The sequence below is a fragment of the Martes martes genome (assembly GCF_963455335.1).
Source record: "Martes martes genome assembly, chromosome: 8".
In the NCBI taxonomy this organism is placed as follows: Eukaryota; Metazoa; Chordata; class Mammalia; order Carnivora; family Mustelidae; genus Martes; species Martes martes.
The window spans coordinates 7197576-7225314 of NC_137895.1; the positions used below are offsets into that span (position 1 = coordinate 7197576).

General features: G+C 43.2%; 1 protein-coding gene across 1 annotated transcript in view; it reads right to left on the reverse strand.

Moving 5' to 3' along the window:
• The window catches only part of MEI1 (meiotic double-stranded break formation protein 1), a gene marked incomplete at both ends in the record, with an annotated part of 78368 nt that extends 52750 nt beyond the window's left edge, over nucleotides 1-25618 (reverse strand). Inside the window, 14 exons of the mRNA XM_080811363.1 lie at nucleotides 1281-1422; nucleotides 2254-2345; nucleotides 3222-3336; nucleotides 6955-7089; nucleotides 7212-7311; nucleotides 8463-8579; nucleotides 9279-9393; nucleotides 15428-15558; nucleotides 17201-17404; nucleotides 17939-18044; nucleotides 19378-19451; nucleotides 21544-21594; nucleotides 22403-22526; nucleotides 25448-25618. Coding sequence (XP_080667489.1) covers nucleotides 1281-1422; nucleotides 2254-2345; nucleotides 3222-3336; nucleotides 6955-7089; nucleotides 7212-7311; nucleotides 8463-8579; nucleotides 9279-9393; nucleotides 15428-15558; nucleotides 17201-17404; nucleotides 17939-18044; nucleotides 19378-19451; nucleotides 21544-21594; nucleotides 22403-22526; nucleotides 25448-25618 — 1677 coding nt within the window. The remainder of the gene's footprint in view (nucleotides 1-1280; nucleotides 1423-2253; nucleotides 2346-3221; nucleotides 3337-6954; nucleotides 7090-7211; nucleotides 7312-8462; nucleotides 8580-9278; nucleotides 9394-15427; nucleotides 15559-17200; nucleotides 17405-17938; nucleotides 18045-19377; nucleotides 19452-21543; nucleotides 21595-22402; nucleotides 22527-25447) is intronic.
• Between the last annotated feature and the right edge of the window lie 2121 nt (nucleotides 25619-27739).

Below are 27739 nucleotides of genomic sequence, written 5' to 3' on the forward strand. Positions count from 1 at the left end.
CCCCAAAGTGTGGTATTTAGAGTCTATCCAGTTCCAGATCTGACTCTAACACTTTGTAAGTCTAGGAAGAGGGCAGAGCAGATGAGGAACCAATGTGAACGGCCCAAGTGTTACTGCTAGTGAGTGCCCTCAGAGCGTGCATGCAGTCCACGGCTCCTGACGGTGACCCACCTGAAGACCCCCGCATGCGGGCTCAAAGCCTTCTTCCAAGAGGTCTCTGCCTCCAGAACCAGAGGATGCCTTCCTGCTGCCACCTACTGTTCCCGTAGGTGTACAGAGGTGCCCTGACTAAAAGACACTCTGCAGGCTCACCTCAAAGAAGACAGGACTCACCCACAGTCAGCCAAGCAGTCAGACACTCTGGACCCAGCTCTTCCTACCACCTCCATCTCAAGGCAGCTCAAAACAAAGCTCTTTCAGACCAGGTCTCTCTTCAGAGTGGCCAAATTTCACTTACAGAATACGTGTGTGTTCCTTGGTGAAGCCTGAATCACAGACACTCACCACTGTTCTTCACTCATCATAAGGACGCATGGGTTCGAATCTCAGCACGTCGTGCACTTGCTTTACGACTATTGGAACGTGACAACCCCATCTTTAAATTGAGGTGGTTAGGGGCGCCTGGGTGGCTCAGTGGGTTAAGCCTCTGCCTTCGGCTCAGGTCATGATCTCAGGGTCCTGGGATCGAGCCCCGCATCGGGCTCTCTGCTCAGCGGGGAGCCTGCTTCCCCCACCCCCAATCTCTGTCTGCCTCTCTGCCTACTTGTGATCTCTGTCTGTCAAATAAATAAATAAAATCTTTAAATTGAGGTGGTTATAGCACCCATCTCACACAGTCACTGGGATGACCAAATTAGGTAATGAATATGAAGCATTTATCACTCTATAAACACTGCTTATTTATTATATTACTACTGCTTTCTACTTTTTCTTGAGAGGCATCTGTTAATGTACAATGAAATACCACACTTTGGGGTTTGGGGGCTTGGGGTGGTTTTTTTTTTAAGATTTAAAAAAATTTTTGAAGTCATTTCTACACCCAATATGGGGCTCGAACCCACAACCCCAAGGCCAAGAATCGCACATTCTACTGCCTGAGCCAGCCAGGTGCCCCTACACTTTGTTTTTAAAACCAAAGGAAAAGTGTCTGAAGAACAATAGCACTAAGACCCTCAGAAGGTCTAGTTGAGTACCCGCATCCTTGTGTCTCTCGGCCTGGCTCAGTCTCACATCCCTCTCCTACCCAAACTTCATGCTATCTGTGGCTCAGGGGAACCCACCATCACCATGGGGATACAATGGGAGTCACAGGCAGTGAGAAGAAATTCTGAGAAGGCCTCCAAAGTGTCTTCCTTCTCGGCACTGGGAGCTGTGAATGGGTTCTCCTGGGCTGAAGGCTCGCTCTGGAATTCCACAGCCAACCTAAGAAATCAACATGTGAGTGTATCCACTACTACCTATGCAACATAAAGGTCAGAAGAACCCTCCCAGAGCTCAGGGTTCTGGGAAAGTATCCCCATCATCAGATCTAGAGAAAATTCAAGAGGCCTCAATGACAGAGGACCTGGTCCTTGGCCACCTGTCCAGCTGTGTGCTCCCCACCCCCTCTCCCACAGTACAGGACTCTCCTGACCTATCACATGTACCTTCCTGAACACACCATGCTACTTGCTGTTTCACATCTCTTTGCCTTTACGGATGCTCGTTTCTCTGCCAGGAATGCCTTCCCCAGATTTGTGACAACCTAATGAATCCTACATATATACACAAAACTGCCTCTTCCCTAAGAGACTGTAAGCTCCTTGGGGACAGGAGTCAATCTAACCTTATCTTTCTACTCCCACTGTCTAGCCACAGGTCTGACACAGAGTAGACTCAAAAGACACTTGTTACTGTAAATTAAATTAGTCCAACAAGCATTCAGCAAACACCTATTGGGCAAAGTTATTTGGGAAGAGTAACAAAGTTGAATGAGACCGAACCTCATTGTATGGCAACAAAAACTTCACCAGGAGGGAATCTTTAGAGACCTCCTACTCTAGCTCCTCCTCCTCAAACCTTCTCTACACAACTCTGCACACACACACACATACACACACACACACCCAACCTCTGCCCCTGCCAAGCTGCTCTCATTATGCAGCAAAGCATCAGAAATCAAGTGTTGCTTCTAGAACTTCATCCTCAGTCTGATTCTTCTCCACCACCACCCTCCGTAATACTGCCTCAGACCACAGAGTGTTGGTCCCTCACCTGCAGGCATTTCTAAATCCCTCCAGAGTGCTCAGAAGGAACTTTCCCCTTCGAAGAATGGCTTTCTCTGAATCTCTGCTGGAGGCATGGCCCTGAAGTGAGAAGGAGAGGGGAGCATCTATTAGTCAAGTACCTACTCTGTGTCCCAAACTGTGCTTGGAGGACCACAGACCTCTTCCTCCCCCCACTGGAGTCTGGCATTCCCATACACCTAACACTTTCCAGGGGATCTTGGTTATATTCTCACAAATCTAGTCATCTAATAGCTCTTTAAAAAATGGCAGCAGGGGGAACATTAACTATCTGTCTCCCTGTGAACCACAGGACTGGCTCTGTTCTATTATATGCAGAAAGCTGTCACAAGCTGGTGTACATTAGACTAACTGGCTGTAATGCCCATATTAGTTGCTCCAAAACACACAAAAATCCCACTCCATCAGGTGTGATAAGCTTAATTTCCAAAGTTAATTTTGAAAGACAAAACCAGCATTCACATTACCCATATCCTCTCTTATATTTTAAGTGGTGTGTCATTAAAAGCCAACAATTTCAACACATTGCACATTGGTCAGATACTTTCCAAGATTCTAGCGAACCCAGCCTTAAATAATTTTATGAGCATGTTTACCATAACTGATTAGATGATATAAAAGACAAAGTGGTATAGTATAGTAGATCTGGGTACAAACACCCTGGGATTTACTATCCAAACTCAGATACTTGCAAGTTTTGGAACTTAGAGAAAAAGTATTTAAACCTATGGCTTCAGTTTCCAAATCTGCAAAGACGAGGACAGCAATCAAGAAGATTCATAGCTCTGCCATTAGGGGATAAAAATAACATCTCATTATAGATGTTTTTGCATGAGAAAAAGTTATAAAGAGGCATACAAAGGTAAGGGAGTTATCTTCTTAAAACACCTCATAGCAAGATCTCCAGAAGAAACAGGCTGCATGCAGTGTACTGACCAGGGGCCTCCTGTTCAGCGGGGTCTGGGAAAAATCGGCACAGCGACTCAGCATGGCTTCAAGCAAGGCCCGCAGCTCCCTGTACTGCACAGGTGGGACACTGTGGTGGTCCTTCCTGCAGCCAGAGAGACAAAGGCAAGCTTAGGGTAAGGTAAGAGGATTCCAAGATACCCTCATGTTCTTAGGCAATGGGAGACAGTGTGATGGATCAGAACATGGGTCTAGGATCTGATCTGATAAAAATCCCTGCTCCAACACTTGTCTAGCTGCGTGACTCTGTGCATAGTCCTCACCTTCCCTAGCCCTCAGTTTTGCCATCTATTAAATGAGAGATAATAGTACTTTCCTCATAGAATTATTTTAAGGATCAAATTAGATAATGTATGCCAAGCAGTTATGACAATGCTTAATAGATAGTAAGCCCTTATAAATGACAGCTGGTACTATCATTGGTGTTATTAAGGAAACAGAGGGCTTTCTCATGGAGGAGGACCTCCTGGTGAAAGAAGTACTATCTAGAACTGAAGGTGCATGAAGACATGTAATGGCACTACCCTCAAATTAGTAATAAGCTCTCTTGGGGAAGAGAGATCAAATTTGCTGTTACCTTGGTAAGGAAAACCATGATCAATAGGGAAATACTATCAGGACTCAGACTGTATTCAGAATAGAGAAGAACTTCCTAAGAGTCAAACTCTAGAGAGGTAAAGGGGAAATTCTAGGTGGAGCAAGCTCCCCATTCTTAGAAATTACAAGCAAAGACTAGAAACTAGTTTTGAAGATTTAATCATTCTGAGTGTGGCGTAAATGTGGAAAGTAACACTTAGGGTCCATCTGAACTTTCATATTCCATGGATTCAGGGAGGCAAGAGTCATAGATTAGTCTAACTGTGAGCTCCAAGAGGCCAGAGACCAGCTGTATCTTTTCATTTTACCTGAACAGAACTAGATGCATTATAAACTGATGATAAATGTAAAAAGATGTTAAATGAATGAATAAGCACTCGACAAGGTATAAAGTAGCTGTATTTGTTTCCTAGGAATGCTATAACAAATTACCACAAAACACACGGCTTAAAACAACAGAAATTTATTTTCTCATAGTTTTGGGAGATAGAAGTCTGAAATCAATGTGTTGGCTCCCTCTAAAGGCTCTAGGGAAGAATCCTGTCTTGCCTCTTTGCTACTGGTTGTTGCCAGCAATCCTTGTCATTCCTTGCCTCATAGCTGCATCCCACTTTCTGCCTCTTCTTCACAAGGCCATCTTCCCTGTGTCTGTTAGACTGTATGTCCAAATCCCCCTCTCCTTATAAGGGCACCAGTCTTTGGATTTACCAGCCAACACTGTATGACCTCATTTTAATTCAGTTGTCTCTACAAGGGCCCTATTTCCAGATAAGGTCACATTCACAGGTTACAGGTGGGCATGAATTTTAGTGCAGTAACTAAGGGGAAACCTATGTCAACCCTGATCCCTGGGCCTTTTTTGAACACTGAGAGTAATCTGTTGGGCCTTCTAACAGGCACTCAGTTCACTATATATAGTTAAGTTTTGATTTCCCCTTTCCTTCTTCATTTCTAGAAGCTCTAAACTTTCTGTCCTACAGTGATTGTCAAGTCCTGGGTCCACCTTCTTTAAATTCTTTTCAGCAGTTTTCATTCCTCGTTCCTCCTCCTAGCTGGGCTTCCCAGAGACCCAGTGAACCACTCTACTTCAGAGGGACCACTTCAGTAAATATTCTGGGAAATTAACATGAAAAATAAAATCATCTAAAGATTAATAACCAGCCCTCTACTTAGCACTCTCCACAATTCTGACCCAACCTGCTTTCCCAGCTTCTTCATGTATCACTCTCCTTCACACAATCTGCTGGCCAGGCTAGCTACTGTACCCTAAGTAATCCCTATACTTTCCCACTCACAAACCTAAATCTCTCTCATCCCTCTTAGCACAGCTCAAACATCACCCACCTCCTGCCTCAAAGGTGCTACCAGTCCCCCAAAGCACTGGCCTCCTGGGAGACTTCCAGTTCTTCCTGGGCCCCTCTAATTGACACTGCTCTGCCTCTGTGCCTTTGATACCCTGTCAGTTTACTCATCTCCCCCCTCACTGGGATTCATGCCCCAGATTCAGAGATTCAGATTCGGGGAAAGAGGGGGAAAAGAGACAGACTGAAGTCATTGTAATGTAAATGTTATTTTATGTTTCCATTTTTAGACCCCACCTACAGTCAAATCACAAAGACTTAAATATGGTTACAGAAGAGACTATAAATATTAACAACCTTTACCATGTAAAGTTAAAGGTACAGCTGACTAACACTGAGAAGGAGAAGGTGGGGAGGAGAAAGGAAAAGTCGGATGCTGATATACTCAGCTAATCAAGGAGGGAGTCAAAGATACTACTTGAAGTTGAGGGAACAAGAAATACAAGATTTAAGTATACCATTTAAAGATTTGAAGACATTAAATATTAATTAGCAAAAATGCCAAGGAAATGTAGAGAAGACAAAATAATAGGATCTAAATCTTGGTCTTTCTTACTGGTGACTCAATGAATAATGTCCTAAATTGATAAAGTGACAGCATTATAAGTATATTGTTTAGGCGCAGGGAGATAATCACCAGAACTAAAACCAAAATGAGTTACAGTTCGTTTTCTTTAGAAACTGGGACAGGGAGCTGTTCTTTTTCATTATAAACCTATATATTTTATTTTTTATTATTTGAATATGTTACTTTGTTAGATTTTTGGAAAGGAAAACATGGAAATAAAGTAAAAGTTATTTCATAAATAAATATAAGTTTTCTCCATTACTTTTTTTCAAGATATCAAGCATCTTGCTAAGGAATACTTTACCATCCTGACCCTAGGATCACTTAGTCTTACCATCTGTTTTGACATCCTTCATTCATACGCTTTCAGGAGTGAGGCATACAGTAGTGAGCAAACTGACATGGTTCCTGATCACTTGGACATTATATTATAGTGGGGACAGACACAAAACGAATGGATAAACAAGAACTATTCAAATGTCTGGTAGGTGCTATAACAGCCTAATAGGTCAGTTAGGGAAAGATGCTCTGAATGTGACCTGAATGATGGGAAGAAGCCAATGGTGCAAAGATTTTAAGGAAGAGGATTTCAGGCAGAAAGAACAATTTGTAGAAAGGAAATAGGGGGAAATTCTGGACTAAAACAGAAGACTGGAATGTTTAAAAAATTATATCTACGGAATAAACAGAATAAAATGTTATTTGAAAACATGCAAGTGGGGCACCTGGCGGGCTCAGTCAGTGGAACATGCGATTCTTGATCTCAGGATTATGAGGTTCAGCCCCACATTGGATGTAAAGCTTACTTTAAAAAATTTAAAAAAAAAAACATGCAGGGAATTGGGAAGAACTCTTCCAAATTAAAAATATGAAAGCAAAAATAACACACACAGTAGAAGTGTTGAAAGATAAAGTCAAGAAAATTTCCCAGAAACTACTGCATAATGACAAAAATATGTAAAACTGTCAGAAAACAAAGAAAATTAGAGGACCAGTCCAGATCCAACATTTGAACAGCAGTTCCAGAAAGACAGAAGAGTAAATAGAGTATTGGAAAGAAAAAATTGAAGAAAATTTCCCTGACCTACAGGACAAGTACTGCCTGGAAGCTTCCCTGGCTTGACCTGGCCCACGGGGCATACAGAGGTGGAAAGTTCAGTCTGCCTGGGTCTCTCACCTCAGAAAGGCAGAAATGGCCTTCACTGCCTCAGCAGCCACCTCCAGCACAGGGCTGCTTACTGCTTCTTGGAGAGCATGGCCAGCATCTCTACACATGGCTGAGCTTGTAAACAGCTTAATCTCCTCTGGCTGCCTGAGAAATGGTAAATGATCAATGAATAAGTTAATGCCTATCATGGACACAGCCAGGAACAAACACTTCTTTCCTTCTCCAGTCTGGCCCCTACAGGCCTGATACCCTATCACTTTGCTCACCGAGTCAGGATCTCGGCAAAAAGCAGCAGGCCCTGCTTATGCAGCTCTGTGTTGTTCATCCGGAGGCTTCCCTGTAGGCTCCTCACCACTGACTCGATCCCTATCTCAAAATGACATGACAGAGGCCAGGGATCAGTGCTTGGTAGCTCCTTCACTGCCTGCCCAGGAGAAGTGAGAGGCTTTGGACAGCACATATTTGCTGGTGGCCCCCCATGGAGGGGCCCTGACACGACTGAACGGAGGGGATGGGACTGTGAGATCTTCAAGGGCAGGCCATTCTCTGATTCATCTCTGTCTCCCTGAAACTCAGCACAAGCCATAGCACAGGCCCTGGTACTTGAAGTATTTAGTAAATGTCTACTGACTGAGTTGTGCCTTTTCCACTAGACACACTCACATTCCTTCTCAAAGAATCGGGTCAGACCTCCACTCCTCCTGGAAGCCTTCCCTAATCCATTCAGGCAGAGCTATGGGCCTCCAGTGAACTCCCACACCTCCTATACTTCCCTTTGGCAGAGCCCTAATTGGTTCATTTGCATTTCTCTCCCCTTCCAGGGGACAGGGACCACGTTCTAGGTATCACTAAATCTCTAAGTCCCAGCATGGTGCCTGGCACAGAAGAGGAACATAGAATATAAAATGAATGACCAAATGTGTCCAGGTTAAAAATCCAGACATGATATAAAAAGTCCCAGACAAAAAAAATACCACCAGGAAGGAAGAAGGGACAGTTTCAAAAAACTATGAAAGAATGAATCAGCTAAACTTAGGGACTAACTAGATGGACACATATCTGGGAGACAGGAAAAGACTGAATCCAAGGCTGAGTAAAGTTATTCTTAAGGTACAGGAGGAATTCATTCAGGAGCTAATAGGAGTACTTTTCTCTTGCCAAGCAAATAGACTTCTGCTAATCAGCGATGGGAACTGTCTGGATGTCCCTGCTTGCATATGGAATCTGGTAATGAGTTTGGGCTGATGGAAATGACTAGACCCAGCACTCCCTCCAAGGTGTAAACTAGCCCCCCATCATTCTTACTGCTACTCACCTTCAAAGTACTAACCACCCTGAGGGTGTGTGGGGTGGCTCAGTTAGTTAAACATCTGACTCTTAATCTCAGCTCAGGTCTTGATCTCCGGGTTATGAGTTCAAGTCCTGCACTGGGCTCCATACTGGGCATGGAGCCCACTTAAAAAAAAAAGTGCTGACCACCACCCTACCAGAGCTAGTGTAGGATTCCCACTACCAACCATACACCGTGTGGCACTTGGAAAAGAAGAGTGGCTCTTCTGCCAGGAGTATCAAGCAGTTGTAGCTGGACCAGACAAGCACTTCGCTGGAAGAGGAAAGGTGCTCAAAGAGGAACTCTGGCCGGGAGAGGGGAGAAAACAATAAATGACAGTTGTGTGACCACGATCCCTTCACTAAAGCTAGGGGCTTGGACTACTCAGCATGTCACACCTATTACATCTGTTCACACACTTCCTCCATGAGATGTGATCATGAATTCACAGATAAACCTGGAAAATAACCTCAGGATTATGGTCTAACATCATCTTTTTAACAGGTGAGGAAACTGAGACCCAGAAAGAGCTATTGTTAATGGCAGAGTTTCGACTGGAATTCAGGTCTCTTAAAACCCAGGGTGGGTAACAGCATGATACAGAGAGAAGGTTTTAGAGCCAGAGAGGCTTGACTGCATAGCCTTCTCTGCCAATGACTAGCCTTACAAGTTTATACCAGTTAATTCCCTTCTCTGATCCTCATTTCCTTATCCATGAAACAGCCAAATTGAGGACCTAAATATGGCATCTTTCTATCACCCCACACTAGGTGTTACCCCCTAGATGGTCAAGGTCATTATAAGGAATCTGTAGCAAGAGGATTCACTTAATGAGGCCTTATTCTAAGAATCTATCCTGTACAACTGAGCTTGCCATCGACCTATCTCTCCAGTACGCATTATCAAAAAAACCCCAATAGGACAGCTGCTGCTGCTGTGACTCCAGAGTCTCCAGTCAGAACTCTGGGGTCCTCAGAAGAGAAGATTAGAAGGATCTCCCTACCTGGGATGTCGGCATGGATGAAGGCTGGGGCATGCTTTAGCGGGGAGTGGACCAGCACTGCAGTCATACAGTGGGCACTGGCCACCTGCAGAGTCTCATCTCTAGAGAGGAGAAGCTGGAGAAACAGGCAACAAAAAGTGCTATAGTAACAGAGGGCCCATCCAGCATCAGGCACAAGGGTGGTGCTCAGGGAGAGCTACAGATTACGAAAAGGGGTCTCTATGAAGAACAGTGGGTGGGAAACAGAACAAAAGAACATAATGGCATCAAAGAACACTAAAGCCATCACCAAGAAGGGTTTGGGCCTTTATTGACAAAAGTATTTTCACAGCCCTCATCTGGTTTTAATGCTTGCAACAAGCCTGAAAGATAACAAGGGACCGTTCTACCATGAGTCTCACTTTACAGAGTCTGCTGAAAAGAACTAACAATGCAGGCATGAGGCTGTTATCCTTAGAAATGCCTGTCTGCAAAGTTCGTCATTGACTGGATTTGGGAAACTGGATCTCAGGAGAGCTCCCGCCACTCCCAGAACCAGTAATAGTGACTCTGTGACTACTCTCTGTACAAACAATGTAGTCTACGTGCCGAATACCTACCACCCTTCTGTGAGTCTGGAATTTTGGTATGTGCTAGGTAGAGGGTGCCAAGGTGACTAGTCAGCCCCCAATAGAATTTTTGGGCACTGAGACTCTAATGAGCTTCCCTGCCAGGCACCATCTTACATGTGTTGCCACAATTCATTGCTAAAGGAAGAAAGTGCATCCTTGTCTGACTCCACTGGGAGAGGACTCAGAATCCTGTGCCTAGTTTTCCTGAACTTTACCACATATGCCTTTTCCCTTGGCTGATTTTGCTTTGTATCCATTTTGCTTTGCATCTATATTAAATAAGAGCCATGAGAATGACTATCTATTGAGTCCTCCTAGCAATCACTGAAACTAGGGGTGGTCTTGGAGACTCTCAACCCACAGAAGAAGGAATTAGAGCTCATGGAGCTTAAGTCACTTGCTCCAGGCCACACAGTTAATAAGCGGCAAAGCTAAGGCAAAAACCGAGGTCAGCCACGTCCAAATCTAGGAGTCTTCCTACAGGAGAGATACCTCCTCCACTAAAGTTTTAGATTAGGTTATTTCTCTACTCAAAATATTTCAGTGTTGGGGCACCTGGGTGGCTCAGTGGTTGAGCCTCTGCCTTCGGCTCAGGTCATGGTCTCAGGGTCCTAGGATCGAGTCCCGCATGGGGCTCTCTGCTCAGCAGGGAGCCTGCTTCCTCCTCTCTCTCTCTCTCTCTGCCTGCCTCTGCCTACTTGTGATCTCTCTCTCTGTCAAATAAATAAATAAAATCTTTAAAAAAATACTTCAGTGAATTTCCATTATACTCTGAGTAACATCCAAACTCCTACTGGACACCATACCTATTAGGAGTCCCATGACACTTTCAGAAATCAAGGAAAGGGGACACCTGGGTGCCTCAGTCAGGTAAGCATCCGACTTGGTTTTGGCTCAGGTCATGATCTCATGGGATGGGACTGAGTCCCACACTGGGCTCTGCATTCAATGTACAGTCTGCTGCAGATTCTCTCTCCCTCTCCCTCCCGGGCACTTGCTCTCTAATAAATAGATAAAATCTTTTTTTAAAAAATAAAACCTTCTTTAAAAAAAATCAGGTAAAGAGTTAACTGCAACTGCGGACTTCAAGTGTAGGAGAAACTGGCCTCCTATGGGAAAATGGTGAGTAGAACATATAACATGAGACAAAAGAGAGTATGTCTGGTTTTAGAGCTTCAGAAGAAAAGGACCAAGTCACGCTCATACCTGGTAGAGACCCATCTGAGGGCTGTAAACTTAAATAAACCCATCTCAGTCATGTCAGGCTTAAAAAAGAACACAATTGACCAGCTTTTCTATTAGTATGTGAAAGAGTTTCTAAATAGTCTTAATTTTTATCTTGTTCTCTTTTATATAGGAAATGACATGTATTTCAAGATGCTATTGATGTAAGGCAAACCATTATTTTATATGCCACTAAAAGAAAAAGAGCTATAATTAAACTATGACACACTATTGATGGTAAAATGTCTTCCAATTTCAGAGCTGCTAAAATGTGAAAAAAAAATCTTAGAAAAATGCTCTTCAACTCTTGAGTAAAACAATGATTCTGGTTTAAAGTGCATATTCCTTTTTATGTTGAGAAAAAAAAACACTCCAACCCTACTTTTTCATCATACACAAACTTAACTATGAAAATTTATCTTTAAAAAAAATCCTAGGGCGCCTGGGGGGCTCAGTGGGTTAAAGCCTCTGCCCTTGGCTCATGTCATGATCCCAGGGTCCTGGGATCGAGCCCCGCATCGGACTCCCTGCTCGGCGGGAAGCCTGCTCCCTCTCCTGCTCGCCCTGCTTGTGTTCCTTCTCTCTCTGTCTCTCCCTCTGTCAAATAAATAAATAAAATCTTAAAAAAAAAAAAAATCCTAGGGGGCGCCTGGGTGGCTCAGTGGGTTAAGCCTCTGCCTTCAGCTCAGGTCATGATCCCAGGGTCCTGGGGTCGAGCCCCACATTGGGCTCTCAGCTCAGTGGAGAGCCTGCTTCCTCCTCCTCTCTCTCTCTCTGCCTGCCTCTCTGTCTACTTGTAATCTCTGTCTGTCAAATAAATAAATAAAATCTTAAAAATAAATAAATAAATAAATCCTATGGGCATCTGGGTGGCTCCCATGGTTGAGTGTCTGCCTTTGGCTAAGGTTATGGTCCCAGGGTCTTGGGATCAAGCCCTGTGTCAGGCTCCCTGCTCAGTGGGGTGTCTGTTTCTCCCTCTCCCTCTGCCTCTCCCCCTGCTTGTGTTCTCTCTCCCTCTCACATGAATAAATAAAGTATTTTAAAAAGTAAAAATTAAAATAAATTAAAATAAACTAAAAAGTCCTAATTGGGGCACCTGGGTGGCTCAGTCGATTAAGCATCTGCTTTCAGCTCAGGTCATGATCCCAGGGTCCTGGGACTGAGCCCTATGTCAGTCAGTCTCCCTGCTCAGCAGAGAGCCTGCTTCTTCCTCTCCTGCTCCCTCTGCTTGTCTTGTCTGCTCCCCACCACCTTGTCAAATAAATAAATAAAATCTTCAAAAAGAAAAAAGGCCTAGGGTGCCTGGGTAGCTCAGTTGTTAAGCATCTGTCTTTGGCTCGGGTCGTGATCCCAGGGTCCTGGGATCCAGCTCTGCATTGGGATCCCTTCTCAGGGGGAAGCCTGCTTCGCCCTCTCTCACTTCCCCTGCTTGTATCCCCTCTCTCGCTGTAAAATAAATAAAATCTTTTTTTTTAAAAAGTCCTAATTATTTTTTTTTTTTATTAAAGATTTTATTTATTTATTTGACAGACAGATCACAAGTAGGCAGAGAGGCAGGCAGAGGAGAAGGGAGGAAGCAGGCTCCCTGCTGAGCAGAGAGCCTGATGCGGGGCTCGATCCCAGGACGCCGGGATCATGACCCGAGCCGAAGGCAGCGGCTTTAACCCACTGAGCCACCCAGGCGCCCCGGTCCTAATTATTTACCATAACTCATCAGGACCTGCACGATTTTCCCTGCTTAATCTCTAGACTCATCTCTGGCCACTTCACTTTCTACCCACCATGCATCCCATTGGCCTCCATCTGCTTCTGGAACACATCAAATGGCCCCCTTCCTCTGGCCTATATTTGTTATTCTATCTGCCTGAAATGCTTTTCTACCTGTTCTTCATATCACTGGCTTACTTGCTTATTTTATTTATTCATTTGTTAGTTTGTTTATTTTCAGTTTCACTGAGGTATAATTGATCACTGGCTTACTTTAATTCTTCAAGTGTCAGCTCAAGCATCAACCCTTCAGAGAGGCCCTGTCTGACCACTCAGCCTATACCTGCCTGGCGTTCCTCACTATCTCATTTCCTCTTTATTTCCTTTGTAGCAAAATAAGAGTTACTTTGCTTTTTCATTTACTTGATCACAACCTGTCTTCCCCACTAGACCATGCAAGGACAAGGAACTCATCTATTTATATACCACGATATTCCCAGTGCCTAACACAGTGACTGACATATCACATTGGTGCTCAGTATATATCTGACTGAATGAATGAATCAACATTACAACAGCAGGGACACAAACATTGACAATATATTTCTAGGGACCTGAATTTTGGAAGAATAAGTTGATTATCAGCCAAAGCAGGAAGGAGTAGCATTAGACTCTGACAAAAATGCCAGAACAGATGTAAAAGAACACATGTCAGTCTTCTCTTTATTTAAAATTTTGGTATTTTGTTCATTATGAATTTTTTGCATTGATTTAAAAAAAAAATACTGCACTGAAATACTATCTATCTTGATTGCTGAGTTTTTTAGCATCCCTTTAAATTTTGCACCTGAGGCAAGTGCCTCACTTATCTCACTGTAGCCACAACCTTGCCGGTTGCTGTAGTAAAATATGTTGATCATCCAAAATTGTCAAGAGAAGAACAGTCTCCATATGTGAATGGAGGACAGGACCCCTAAACCAAGATTCCTATCTCTACAAAGTCCTGTCCCCTAGAGAAGTGCTCTAATCTCTGTCCCTGCCACCATGGTGCTTTGTTGGTGCACTGTGAGGGCATAAGAGCTTGTGCCCTGTTGAGCCTGAGATCAAATGTTTTAACTAGATGGTACCTTGGACTCCCTGATGTCAGCAACAAAATGAGCACAGAAAAGAACCCAATATGAGATCTTCTGGTTCAGAGACATAGGACTTGCTCCTCAGAGTTCACAGGCCCTGAGTGGACCTTTCTAGAGGCATCCCAGAGAAACAAGGAGGATCAATTTTCACTGGCTTTTTAATACCTACCTTATCTATCCCCAACTGGCCTTTCCCACTTCCGATCAGAGCTCCTCCTCCTTCCTGCAGAAGGAGTCCCACAGTCTGGCCAATCAGTGATATCCCCACTATCAGATGAGGATAAGTAGTTCTGACAAGCCCTGTGCTGAGCACTGCAGAGAGATACAGCCAAATCAGGTTCTGCCTTAAAGAAACTCCCAGTAGAACAACCACAATACGGTGAAGTGAGGGCTGTGACATAGGGCACATTCTACCTAAAGGACCAAGAGGACAAGGGAACCCTACAGGCCTTGAAGAATCAACAGACAAAGGAGAGGGGAAAGGTTTCAAGGCAAAGGGGAAGAGCATCTACACAGGCACAGAAACAGGATGTCCTGACACATGCAAGGCCAGGGAGAAGTTATATACTGCTGGAGCACTGGGTTGTAATGGGGTGGAAGAGACAGATTAATAAGGCTGAAGGGATGCAGGGTCCAGAGAAAGAGGGCTCTAGCAAGTTGTTTTATCCCTAAAATAACTGAGATAGCTTTGTTTCTGTTGATGCCTGTATTCTGCATTATCAGTCAGCCTAGATGTTAAGGAGAAGATGTGCATATAAGGACTCACAACTGAAATAAGACCTACAGTTGACCCCTGAGCAATATGGGTTTGAACTGCACAGGCCACTTACACATGGATTTTTTTCAATAAATATAGTATAGTACTATAAATATTTTCTCCTCCTTATGAATTTCTTTATTTTTTTAAAAGATTTTATTTATTTGACAGAGACAGAGAGAGAGATCACAAGCAGGCAGAGAGGCAGGCAGAGAGAGAGGGAGAAGCAGGCTCCCTGCTGAGCAGAGAGCCCGATGTGGGGCTCCATCCCAGGACCCTGAGATCATGACCTGAGCCGAAGGCAGAGGCTTAACCCACTGAGCCACCCAGGCACCCCTCCTTATGAATTTCTTAGTAATATTTTCTTTCCTCTAGCTTACCTTATTGTAAAAATAAAGAATATAATAGATATAGCATACAAAATATGTGTTAATTGATTGTTATCAGTAAGGGTTCTGGTCAACAGCAGGCTACTAGTAATTAAGTTTTGGGGGAGTTCGAAGTTTTATGTGGATTTTCAACTGCATGGAAGGGTAGTCAGTGTCCCATCCCCTGAGTTGTTTAAGGGTCAACTGTACATCCAGTACTCTAATAGCATATTGCTTGGGCCAGGAAGAAAACACCTTAGAAACCTTAGATAGTAGTAATACAAGGGCCAGGAGCCATTTGGGTTCCCTTGTTTTTGAATCTAGAGACCAGGAATCACAGGACAATCACCTTTTTGAGCACCAAAGGCAATGAGGTCTTTCCCGGCGGCCCCTCAACACCCTCAGTACTTTCCGCCAGCGCAGACTTGTTCATGATCACGGACACAAAGAGATCATACTTCAGCAGCTGCCTCAGCAAACCTAGAAAACAAAAGTTTTGGGAGGTGAGGCAAGAGGAGTATAGGTACCAGAGTACACCCAAGGTAGCCCCTCAGACATCTTCTGGAAACTTCTTCATGTCTCCTTAAACATTCCTAAGTATTTTGTGGGTTGTTTGTTGTTGTTGTTGTTGTTTTTAAGATTTTACTTATTTGAGAGAGGACAAGTGGTGGGGGCCAGGGAGGCAGAGGGAGAGGGAGAAACAAACTCCCCACTGAGCACAGAGCCTGTAGGCTCCTAGGACCCTGAGATCACGACCCAAGACAATGTCAGACACTTAACATACTGAGTCACCCAGGTGCCCCAGTACTTTGTTATTTTTAATGCTGTTATAAATGGGATTGTTTTAACTTCTTTTTCAGATAATTCACTATTAGCACTTAGAAAAACAACTGATTTTATATCCTGTGACTTTACTAAATTCATTTATTAGTTTTTAACAGTCTTTTGGTAAAGTTTTTAGGGTTTCTATATATAAAATGATGGCATCTGCAGAGACAGTTATATTTCTTCCTTCCTAATTTTGATGCCTTTTATTTCTTTTTCTTGCGTCATTGTTCTGGCAAGGACCTCTAACCCAATGTTGAACAGAATCCCACACTTTTATGTACCACCACCATGACAACACTTACCACACTGGGCTCTAATTGTCCACATCTGTTTTCTATACTAGACTATGAGCTGCTTCAGAACAGATCTTGGGTTTGGTCATCTTTATGACCCTAGAGCCTGGCCCAGGGCCTGGGCCAAAATGAATACTCACTATGTGTGACTGGACTGTTCATAACAGAGCTCTTGGCCTAAACTGTGAAAAGAAACTATTGTCACTTAGACTATGTTTTTCCCTATAGATCCTGCTTTGGAACAGGCCCTCGCCCAGTCTCCAATCATAGTGGCCATGTGCTCTGTCCAAAAAGTGAAAGCTCCCTACTCAGAAGCATTTGATAGATCTTGTGAACATATGTAAGGAAGCAGCAGAAGAGGCTGAATGGTTATACTGGGGCTCCTAAGGAGCCTCAAATAACAAGTAGAAATACCCGCACATCACCCTGGAGGCCAGAGATACCATAGAAGATTTTTCAAATAGGAAACTGAGAGAATGCGAGCTGTGCAGTATGAAGAATAACTTGGCAGCAAAAAACAGGACACACTAGGACAGGCAGTAAAAACCAGAGGTAGAAAATTGTTGTGCCACTTTCTTTCTTCTTTTCCTTCCAAAGGCAACATTCTTTTTTTCTTTTTGTAAGATTCTATTTATGTATTTGAGAGAGGGAGTGTGAGGGAGATAGAATGAGTGGGGGGAGGGGCAGAGGGAGAGGAAGAAGCAGACTCCCCACTGAGCAGGGAGCCAACATGGAGCCTATCCCAGGACCCTGAGATTATGACCTGAGCAGAAGGCAGATCGTTAATCAACTGAGTTACCCATGCGCCCAAAGGCAAAAATTTTTAAGATGCCACACCAACTCTAGTCATCTGTCACAGTCTGTGCATCTTACGTTCCAAACCCATGACTTCTACCCTTTGCAAGGCACCAAACTTCCCCACCACTAAAGAGCCAGCACCTCAAGTCCTCAAGCAAAACCTCAAAAGCTTTCTCTCTTTTCTCTCCAAACCTACATCTTACCCAAACAGTTGATCTGTAGCTCCTTTGTCTGGGCACCATCCAGGGTAGAAAGGAAGAGAGGACACAGCTTCTCCCGGAAATGGCCCGAAAGTATCTCAGCAGCCACTGGTGAGGAGTACAGCTTCCCATAGAGGTAACAGACAGAAGCTTGCACCCCCTCATTGGGGTACACTAAACCTCTCAACAGATGCTCCGTCAGGTCACCTGTCCATAAAACAGTATGAAACTGCTGTATGTCAAAAGTATACCAGCTGTATGTCCACTGCTGTATGACACTCCAGACTACTGTGCCCAGTAGGGTAGTAATAGAAAGCCCCTATAATCCCCCATAATAAATGATTTCTGGGCACTTAATTAGAAGGGAAAACCAAAGCTTAGAGAAGTGCAGTGACTTACCCTGGGGTAAACAATCTGTAAGATATTTATTTGCTTTTTACTGATAGAAAAAAATACTTCTATATTGCAGAACTAATTCCTCCTTTCACCCAAAGGAAGGTTCAAAATAAGTATTTAATTAGTTTGTACTAACATAGTGAATCAAAATGGCTCAAGATCAGAGTCAAGAAATACTTTTTTCGACTTGGCCAACATAGAGTACATTTTGCAGATGGGAAAATTAAATCCTAGAGAAGGAAAGTAATGATTTCCCAGGTGTATATACTGAACAGACCACCCAGATGGAAGTGTGATCAAACCCGGTAAAACGGTAGTAGCGGCTCCTCCCCAGAGGTCACTCACTGTGCTCCATTACAAGTTTGTCTGCCAAGGGAGGGATGGCATCCACCAACTTGCCGAGAAGGATCAAGGTGGCCAGGCTGCCTCTCATGGAGGGCATGTTACACAGCTATAGAAAGTGAACACATTCCACTCCATAAATTAGGATCAGGACAGATCTCCCACCAAAATGTATCTTGCTCTATCCAGACCAAAGCCTATATAGTATGTGTCTCTCAACACAATCAGTAATCAGCCTTTTTAACTAAGTGTCTATCTCCGTGGAGAAAGGCTCTGAGTCAGATTCCTCTCTGAGTGCTCAGTATCTAGCTCAGTACATGACATTTAAACTGAATTAAAATTAGCATATTTTGTCTCCTATAGAGCCAGAAACTGGGGGGTGAGAGTTGGGAACATCATAAGGACAGAATTCTGACTAAGTGCAAAAAAAATAAAATAAAATTAAAGTAAAAAATAAAATTAAATTTAGTTTAATTTAAAAATATATTATCATTATCATAACCATTACTGAACACTATTTGCCAGTCCCTATGCTTAATGGTTTATAGGCAGAGTTGATAGTATATATCTCCCTTTTCTAGTGAATAACTATAACATCTTAAGTAAGACTCTTATTTACTCTGGTGGGAAATAATAATAGTACCAACTTCATAGTGTTGTTAGGACTAAATGAGATACTGCACGTAAACCACCTAACACAGTGCCTAGCATATGGAAAGTGCTCAAAAGGGTTAAATGGCACTGTCATAATGATAAGTATTGATATATATAATTATAAATTCAACCTGATATATTAATCATAGGCAGAGTAATTATAATGATATGATAATTTGGTGTAATTTATAATTGCATGTTGCTCTCGGTTTTAAAATAAACATCTGTCTTCCTTTTATAAAAAATAAAAAGTGACTCTGATATTATTCCTAAATTTTAAACACAATGCAAAAACTACTTATTAAATTGGTATCTTTGATTATCTTGAAGAAGAAGGCAGGTTAAATATACCTACTCAGTGCCTGCCTTACATGCTGATAAAAGCAAATTACTTCAGTATAAAATACTGTATACTATTCAAACCAAATAAAAACACCAAGCAAGCCAAGACATAGTAAGCCTATTTCCTTAAATTGATCAAGAAAATCTATGTTGTACTTGGACATGGAGAATAGCCATGGGGTGCTTATGTCAGAAAGATGGGACTTCACTGCACAAAAGCAGCATTTGGAAGACTGAAAGGGGAAGGAGGGAAGCTACAAACAGTAGCAGACCAGGATCAGAAGGCCCAAGCCTGAGCTCTGGTTCTGCCGCTGACTCACTGATCACGCATATCCCTTTCTCGATGTATTCCAACCTCCCCAACTATCTATCCAAAGAGGGTTGCACCCAGCTCTGATTTCTGAGGATTCTGAGGGGTACTCGAGAACCCACAGATATTTACTGACCTCTTTGTGGCACTCATCCAGCAGGCAATGAATGATCTGCTCTAATTTCAGCTGAGTTGTAAGCTGGATAAGGACTGAGCAGACACGGTAGCATTAGTAACCAGAAGACAACCCCTGGCCCACACGTCGCCTTTCACAGCCCTTCTACTCAAAGTCATTTGTTTGTGTTACCAGTATAGTCTTTTCTATCACCCCAATTAAACTGTGTGTATATATCTAAACCAAAGGATTCCTGGCTTCTTCATCATTTTATATAAGTGGTTCACAATTAGGCTGCACATTAGAATTACTTAGGAAGTTTCAAAAAATATATTAATGCCCAACTCCCAGTCTAGACAAATTAAATCAGAATCTCTAGAGAAAGAGCCTAAGCATTTGGATATTTTTTAAGCTACCCAGATGAGTCTATTGTGAAGCTAAGGTTGAAAACTGCTATTTTATACTCTCTCTACTTTTTTCCTCCTCACAATTTGCTCCTTTATATACTAGAAAACAGAATTATGGCAGACTCAATACTATAGATTTCCCTTTTCTAGCAACTAACTATAGCATCTTAAGTAAGACTCTTAATTCCTCAGTGGGAAATAATTAATAGTATCAACTTCATAGGGTTGTTAGGACTAAATGAGCTACTGCACGTAAACCACCTATAATTGCCTATAATATTATCTCTCAACCCCAAACCCATCCTTCTATACAATCATTTGTGATGCTTCTGCTGGGATGTTTGAGGAGCAGTGAAGAAGAGGCTGGCTCTGCAAGTCTGGAAAAAGCTACAAATTAGATTTAGAGGCTACTGCAGAAAGGCTCTGCCATTTCCAAGGTAAAGAAACATTCTAGGATAATAGAAACAGGAAGAAGGTAGGCAGCAAACAGGAAACAATGAGGAAGGAGCAAATTCTTCTTCTCTCTCTGGCTTTGCGGTCTCTATTGCCTACCACTTCAGTAAAGTTCTTGGGTTCTGAGGAAGGTCTGCAAGTTACCCTGGCACCAATCAGAAGTGGATGGCTTTAGAATTATAGCCCCACCCAAGAGTGGATGAATGGTGAACGGAAATCTCCCCATTCCTGCCAGTGGTCAGAACTTCAAGTGGTATACTTGTCCACATTATCTAGACCGAGAGATGGACAAAGGGATATACAGATCATATTAACTTGTGATCTGTTACAGCTGCTAACTGCGAGGCTGAATGGTCAGAGACCCAGGAGCAGTCAAGCAGCATCCCCTCCTCAGAGAAAATTTATGTTTTAGTAATTCCAACCTCCTTTTGTTTCCCCAGCCCTAAGGGTGGGAGTTGCTTTATGATATTGCTACCTCTGTGAAAACTTGGGTGTTCTCTTTTTGCCTTCAGTTACCCAGCTAATAATTTTTATATTAAAGTTTTCCCTGTTTATTTTTTAGAAGACTTTATTTATTTGACAGAGAGAGAGAGTACAAGCAAGGGGGGCAGCTGGCAGAGGGAGAGGGGGAAGCAGGCTCCTGCTGAGAAAGGAGCCCGAGGCAGGGCCCAATCCCAGGACCCTGGGATCATGACCTGAGCCAAAGGCAGATGCTTAACCGACTGAGCCACCCAGGTGCCCCTAAGTTTTCCCTGTTTAAATAACTCGTGTGGTTTCTGTTTCTTGACTAGCCCCTAACTGATACAATTCTTGCTCTTTCTGCAAGAATCCTCCTATCCCAATTCTCTTGTCTTCTTTCTCCTCGAGCCCTTTAAAGTTATTTTAGTATTTCTACCCCCAACATGAAGCTAGAACTCAAGACCCCAAGATCAAGAGTCATATGCTCTTCTGATTGAGCCAGACAGGCACGCCACTCCTCACACCCTTTCTACACTTCCACAGCTCTTACCGTCGCCTATGTGCAGACAACTTTTAACCAACAAATGTGGATGGAATAAAAAGAGAATTTGTACACGCCTTTCTAACAGTGTTCTTCAGCTCTCATTATTTGCCATCCAATCTCTCCTCTAGATTGCAAACTCTTAGAGGGCAGGAACCATGTCTTACCCATCCATGTATCCCTGGTTTCTGACACAGATTGACAACTGACTTTTCTTGATATGTCTCTAAAATGAAGCAGTTATTTCATCAAGATCTCAAATAACCAGAGCTGCAATTGAGGTTAATATCCTCAGCTTCAAACGCTAGGTACACAGTTTCATCTTACCTTCAATACAGAGGTCTGTTACACTCCCATCTTCCACATTGCATAACAGCCCTTGGAGCCGAGAGATAAGAGATGGGGACGGTAAATAGTTAAAAGAGAAACAAACCCACAGAGGCAAGCTATAAATTCTAGACTAATAGCAGCTTTAAGCAATGTCCCAGATAAATGCTATCCTCAACACCAAACACCTAGACTTTCAGTGACCCACTCTGGCTTTAAAAGGATAAAAACAGTCAGTGTGGCACAGCATAAAAACTAAGTGTTCTGAGGTCTGTAACAGACCTGGGGTAAAATCCCAGTTCTTCCCATTGTTAACCATGTCTTCCTTTAGCCTTGGGGACCATCTTCTCTCCCTTAAAGAACTGTCTTGGCAGTTAAAAGCCTGAAAAGCCTCTAGCAGAGAAAAATACCCAATATGAGTTAGCTCCCCTCCTCCCTGAAAGGGCTCTTTCCATAGGACATTATAATTACATTAAAAGAAGGGACCTTTTAATCCATCTCAGGCACAGAAGAGGGAAAGTAATTCAATCAGGTCACACCAGGTCAGTGGAGTCTAGTCTGGACCTTCTGACCCTATTGAGGGGCAGAGTGGACTTTTTGAAGATCACACATTTCCCGTACTCATATTCACACTTTTACAACCCTCTTGGCTGTAGCAAAGCCATTTACCATCCAATGCATCATGTGTCTTAGAAAGGGGATCATTTCTTCATAATATGACAAAATAATTTACTAATACATTAAACTGATAAATGACAAAAAACCTAAATTGTCTTTCCAAGACCACTTCTCCAAACCCCAAAACAAATATACATGCTATAGATACAAAATTCATGCCAAGTTCCCCTTCTAATCTCACCGAAAAGCATGCTTATGAAGTGAATACAGATTCTCTGATCCTGAGCCACCAGCTGCATGACCAGGGAGGCATGCCTCAAGAGAGCATCTCGAAAGCAGGACAGCACATGCTTCTTGCGCACCAGCTTGGGACAGATGAAAAAAAAAATTCAGTAACAACCAAGTCTCAGCCATTCTGAACCCAAAAAACTGTAATTTCTAAATATAATCGCAAAGTGATACCAAAGGGTTCATCTAAACAATAGTAAGGTCATATATCCCTAAAGGGAGTAGGAAAAAGGGCATCGATTACACACAGGAATCCATGTGTTCATACAGAGGATTATACATGAGCTAAGGTTCCCACCACCCTATATTTACAGAGCACTTTACTATTCACAAATCACTCTTCTGTCTACTAGCTCGTTTAAACCTAACAAGTTGGTGAAGCAAGGAAAAATAGGTATTATTGTCACCGTTTTATAGATGAGAAAACAGAAGCCCAGGACCCAAATCTGTCGCCAAGCAGGTCTTATGCAAGGTCAGTGCCCTTTCCACTTCAACGGTCCAGGAGAGTGATTCTGGAGACCCTGCATAAGCCTCAAAGAGGTCGGTAGAGAAACGCATCCTTCCATTCATAAATGACATAAATCTTCATGCTCAATTCACCTCCCTGTACAAGGAACTGGATAGTAGCTGTGTAAAGTGCTCAAGATAGTAGCAAAAGTTAGGAAAAGAAAGGGAGTATGCCCCGAGGATAGAGCAGGAACATGGGTAAACTAACAGCATCCCCCTTTTCAATTGGTGAGAGCCGAAGCTAAAAAAAAAAAAAAAAAAAAGTGAATTCAGTAAAAAGTAACGTGCAGGGTTGCCTGGGTGGCTCAGTGGATTAAAGCCTCTGCCTTTGGCTCAGGTCATGATCCCAGGGTCCTGGGATCAAGCCCCGAATTGGGCTCTCTGCTCAGCATGGAGCCTGCTTCCTCCTCTCTCTGCCTGCCTCTCTGCCTACTTGTGATCTCTGTCAAATAAATAAAATCTTAAAAAAAAAAAAAAGTAAAGTGCATTTTCTTGGTGCCTCTAACCTGTGCTATTGCAAATCTCATGTATTCCTTCACCAGATCCGCCTACATAATTCATTAAGCTAGTGATCTAAAAATCTCCAGGACTCTCTTTTACCTGTGGGATTAAGTCCACACTCTAGCTTGGATTCAAACGCTTGGAGGAACTCATCTTAACCTGGCTTTTCAATCCCACTTCCCTCAACTTCCTTTCGAACACTGATTACCTCCCCAAACTCATCCTTGCTAATACCTACCTCCTGGGATAAGCTCCCCCATTGCCTCTGGTACAAATCTCACTCATCTTCTCCAGCCTAATTCAAATGCTTCCTCCTCTAAAAAACCTTTTTCCCAGTTTCCCTCCTTATCCCAACAGCTCTTGACCATAAATATATCTAGCTACTAAAATCCTAGTAATTTTTAGCCTTCTCATATTTTCCTCTATTAACAGTCTTATTTATCTCTTTATGTCTGACTCGCTATCAAGGAATGGCAGCCTCAGAACTCCTGGTCTCAATGAAATCTCAAATATTATCAGCTAGAACTATCAGTTCTCAGAGGGTAGCCTAGGAACCCCAGAGGGTGCCCAGAACCCTTACAGAGAATCCAAAAGATCAAAATTATTTTCATATAATACTAAGATGCAGTTTGTTTTTTCACTCTTATTCTCTCACAAGCATACAGTGAAATTTTTCAAAGATTATATGACAAATAATACACAACAGATTAAATGCAGAAATATATGAGAATCCAGCTACCTTCTATTAAGCTAGACATTAAAGACACTTGCAAAAATGAGCCATTCCTTTCACTACCTTTTTGTTTTGGAAAATATCATTATTTTTACTTAAATTACTTATGCTACAGGGATGCCTGGGTGGCTCAGTCGTTGGGCGTCTGCCTTCGGCTCGGGTCATGATCCTGGGGTCCTGGGATCGAGCCCCACATCGGGCTCCCTGCTCCACAGGAGGCCTGCTTCCCCCTCTCCTACTCCCTCTGCTGTGTTCCCTCTCTCTGTCTCTGCCAAATAAATAAATAAAATCTTTTTAAAAAAATTACTTATGCTACAGAACTGTACACTTAAAATGGTAGATTTTGTGTCATGTGTATTTTGCCACAATAAAACCAATTATGCTAATATGTAATGGACTTAGCAGTATTTTTAAATTAGTATTTTAAAATTGTTTTTACTTCTAATACAGTAAATATCAGTGGATACAACCCACATAAACAAAAGCTCTTTGGGGTCCTCAACACATTTCAAAAGTGTAAAGGCATCCTGAGAAGAAGACAACTTGAGAACCAGTGATCTAGCCCACCCCTCTTCCCTCCAAGGCACGAATTCCCCTCTCATGAATTTGAGAGAAAAGTGATCTCCCAAGCTCTTCTTGGATGCCTCCACGGACCCAAAAAAACTCACTACAGATGTGGGCAGGCAGTGAGGGGAAAAGCCCATTTTTCAGCCAGCTCTGCTTATTAGAAAGTTCTTCCCCTTCACCCCACTCTGCCTGGCTGTAACTTCTGCCTGTCACCCCTGCCATCACAGAGACCAAGGCAGCCCCCACATTTACACCCTAAGACATCGGAAGGGAATGAGGAGCCTCCACTGTGCGTGCACCTGGCCCGTGGGACATGGCGACGGCAACTAAGAGCAGGGCAGCTACAGAGAAGGGAAGGGAAGGCGGGCATGCGAGCCAGCGCATCCTGGAGGGGTGACGGGCTTAGGGGACAGGAATAGGCCCAGCTGTGGTCCAGAGCCAGGCGCAGGGGCTAGTCTGGAAAGCGGCACTCTGCTCCGAGCAGCACGGCCTGCGGGGTAAACTGAGGCTGGGATAGTACAGCAAAGAAGGCAGCTCCGGCCTAGCGAGGGAGCAGGCCCGCTTACGGGGTCAAGTTAACGAAGCGGCTGGGCCCGGTGTAGGGAAGGTGCGTCAGGTTCTAGGGAGTGGGTCTGGCGAGGGAAGGCTGTTTGGTGAGGGAGATGCCGGAGCCTCTGCCTCTGTTCGTACCGATACGCAGGGCTCCGGCAGCAGCTCCACCATGCAGGCCAGACAGACGCGTGGGGGCACGGGCAGCAGCCAGCACGGGTCATGCCTGTAATGGGCCCTCTCGAAGAGCAGCGTCGTGTCCTCGTCCCTCCCAGGCCCGGGAAGGCCTGCCGCCGCGTCCCTCACAGACATGTCTCCACCACCTTTTCCCGCGCAGCGTGTGCGCAAGCGCACTTGAAAGAGCCCCTTTCCCTTCGCTGGGGAAGGGGGAGTAATGCGCGTGCGCAACCGCAACCCGAGTGCTACGCAATCTCGCGCGAGCAATCTCGCGCGAGCAGCGGCCCTTGAGAACGTGTGGTAGGTGCGAGGACTCACGAGTGTCCCGCAAAGGACAAAGCAGTTTGCTCCTTGAGTTCGTAGGCGTTTGCCTTTACCGCGCTATAGGTTGAAACATATTTATAAAGAAGCTATCATTAGCCTTGCGAAAGGAAGGAAAGGAAGGAATCTCTTTCTACTATTAAAAACTTAAACAATCTCAGGGATCTAAAAGCTGTTAGTATTCTTTTAACTCTAACGTGACCCCTTTCTCGAGTCTAAGACGTTTCCCTTAAGATGCCCTTTCACAGACGGCTGCACGGCCCTTGAGACTTTGTGAGCGCGCAAGGAACACTGCAGAAGGAAAAATCGTTCATCGTGGCATGTATTAGCAGTAACAGTCTATCCATCTACAAGGATTTATCTAGCACCTGAGTGTCCAGCAACTGGCTAATGGTGAAGGAGGTAAGTTCACGAGGTGTTTTCTACATTCAGAAGGAGTGTGACTGCGTGCAAAAAAATTATTTCATAGCAAAATAGTTCAGAAAACAAGGGTTTATTGTTCAATGTAGTGTTATGAAATGTTTGAGAAAAGTAGGTGTTTAACATGGACTAGTTCTCATTAAAATTCTGTGCACAAAAGATGCAGAATTATACATAAAATATGTAAAATAAATAAGCAAACAACATTTATTCAACATATTTTAAGTACATTATAGCAGTAGTACATATTCAGTGAAGGCAATAAAAAAATAATATTTTGGTGTATTTTCTTTTAGTCTACACATTTTTAAATGTATTTTTTAAAAGATTTTATTTATTCATTTAACACAGAGAGAGATCACAAGTAGGCAGAGAGGAAGGAAGAGAGAGAGGAGGAAGCAGGCTCCCCTCCGAGCAGAGAGCCTGATGCGGGCTCAATCCCAGGACCCTGGGATCATGACCTGAGCCAAAGGTAGAGGCCTTAACCCACTGAGCCACCCAGGAGCCCCAAGTCTACACATTTTTACAACAGTAGCATACAAAGTTTGTGAACTGCTTCCTCCAGAGAAAAAGATATCATATGTATCTTCCAAATCATTAAATATTATCCTTTATATTTTAAAAATGTCAACAAACTATTCTTTTTGACAGAGTTTTGATCTAGAAACTGGACTAGGAGCTAGAGGATTCAAAAGTGAACAAGACAATTCTTGTCCTCAAGTTTAGTCAAGGAGACAGATGATCAAATTATTGCAATAGAGTGTTAGTTATCTATTGCTGTGTAACAAATGACCCCCTGTGATGGGTTGAATGGTGACCTTAAAAAATATATCTCCGTATCTGCTCTGGACTGAATTGTGTCCTCCAAATTCAGATGTCGAAACCCTAACCCCTGATGTGACTGTATTTGGAAAGAGGGCCTTTAAGAGGTATTTAAAGTTAAAAGACATTGTTAAGGGTGGGGTTCTAATACCATAGGATTGGTGACAAGAAGAGGGAGAGGGACACCTGGCTGTCTCAGTCATTAGAGCATGTGAACTTTGGTCTCAGGGCTGTGAGTTTGAGCCCCACGTTGGGTGTAAAGATTACTTAAAAATAATTTTTTTCTTTTAAAAGAGAGATCTCTCGCCTCTCTCAGTTTACATGTGCCAAGGAAAGGCCATGTGAAGACACAGTGAGAAAGCAACCATCTGCAAACCAGGAAGAAAATTCTTACCAGAAAGTGAATCAACCAGAACCTTGATTCTTGGACTTCTAGCCTCCAGAACTGTGAGAAGAGAAATTTCTGTTGTTTAAACCACCCAGTCTGTAGTATTTTGTTATAGCAGCCAGAGCAGATTTACAAAACATCCTAATCCTCAGAATTTGTAAATGTTACCTTGTTTGGAAAAGTTATCTTCACAGTTGTGATTAAGTCAAGGATCTTGAGAGATCATCCTGGAGTATAGAGTGGACCCTAAATCCAATGACAAGTGTCTTGAGAAGAGACCCAACAGAGTAAAAGGAAGAGGCAGT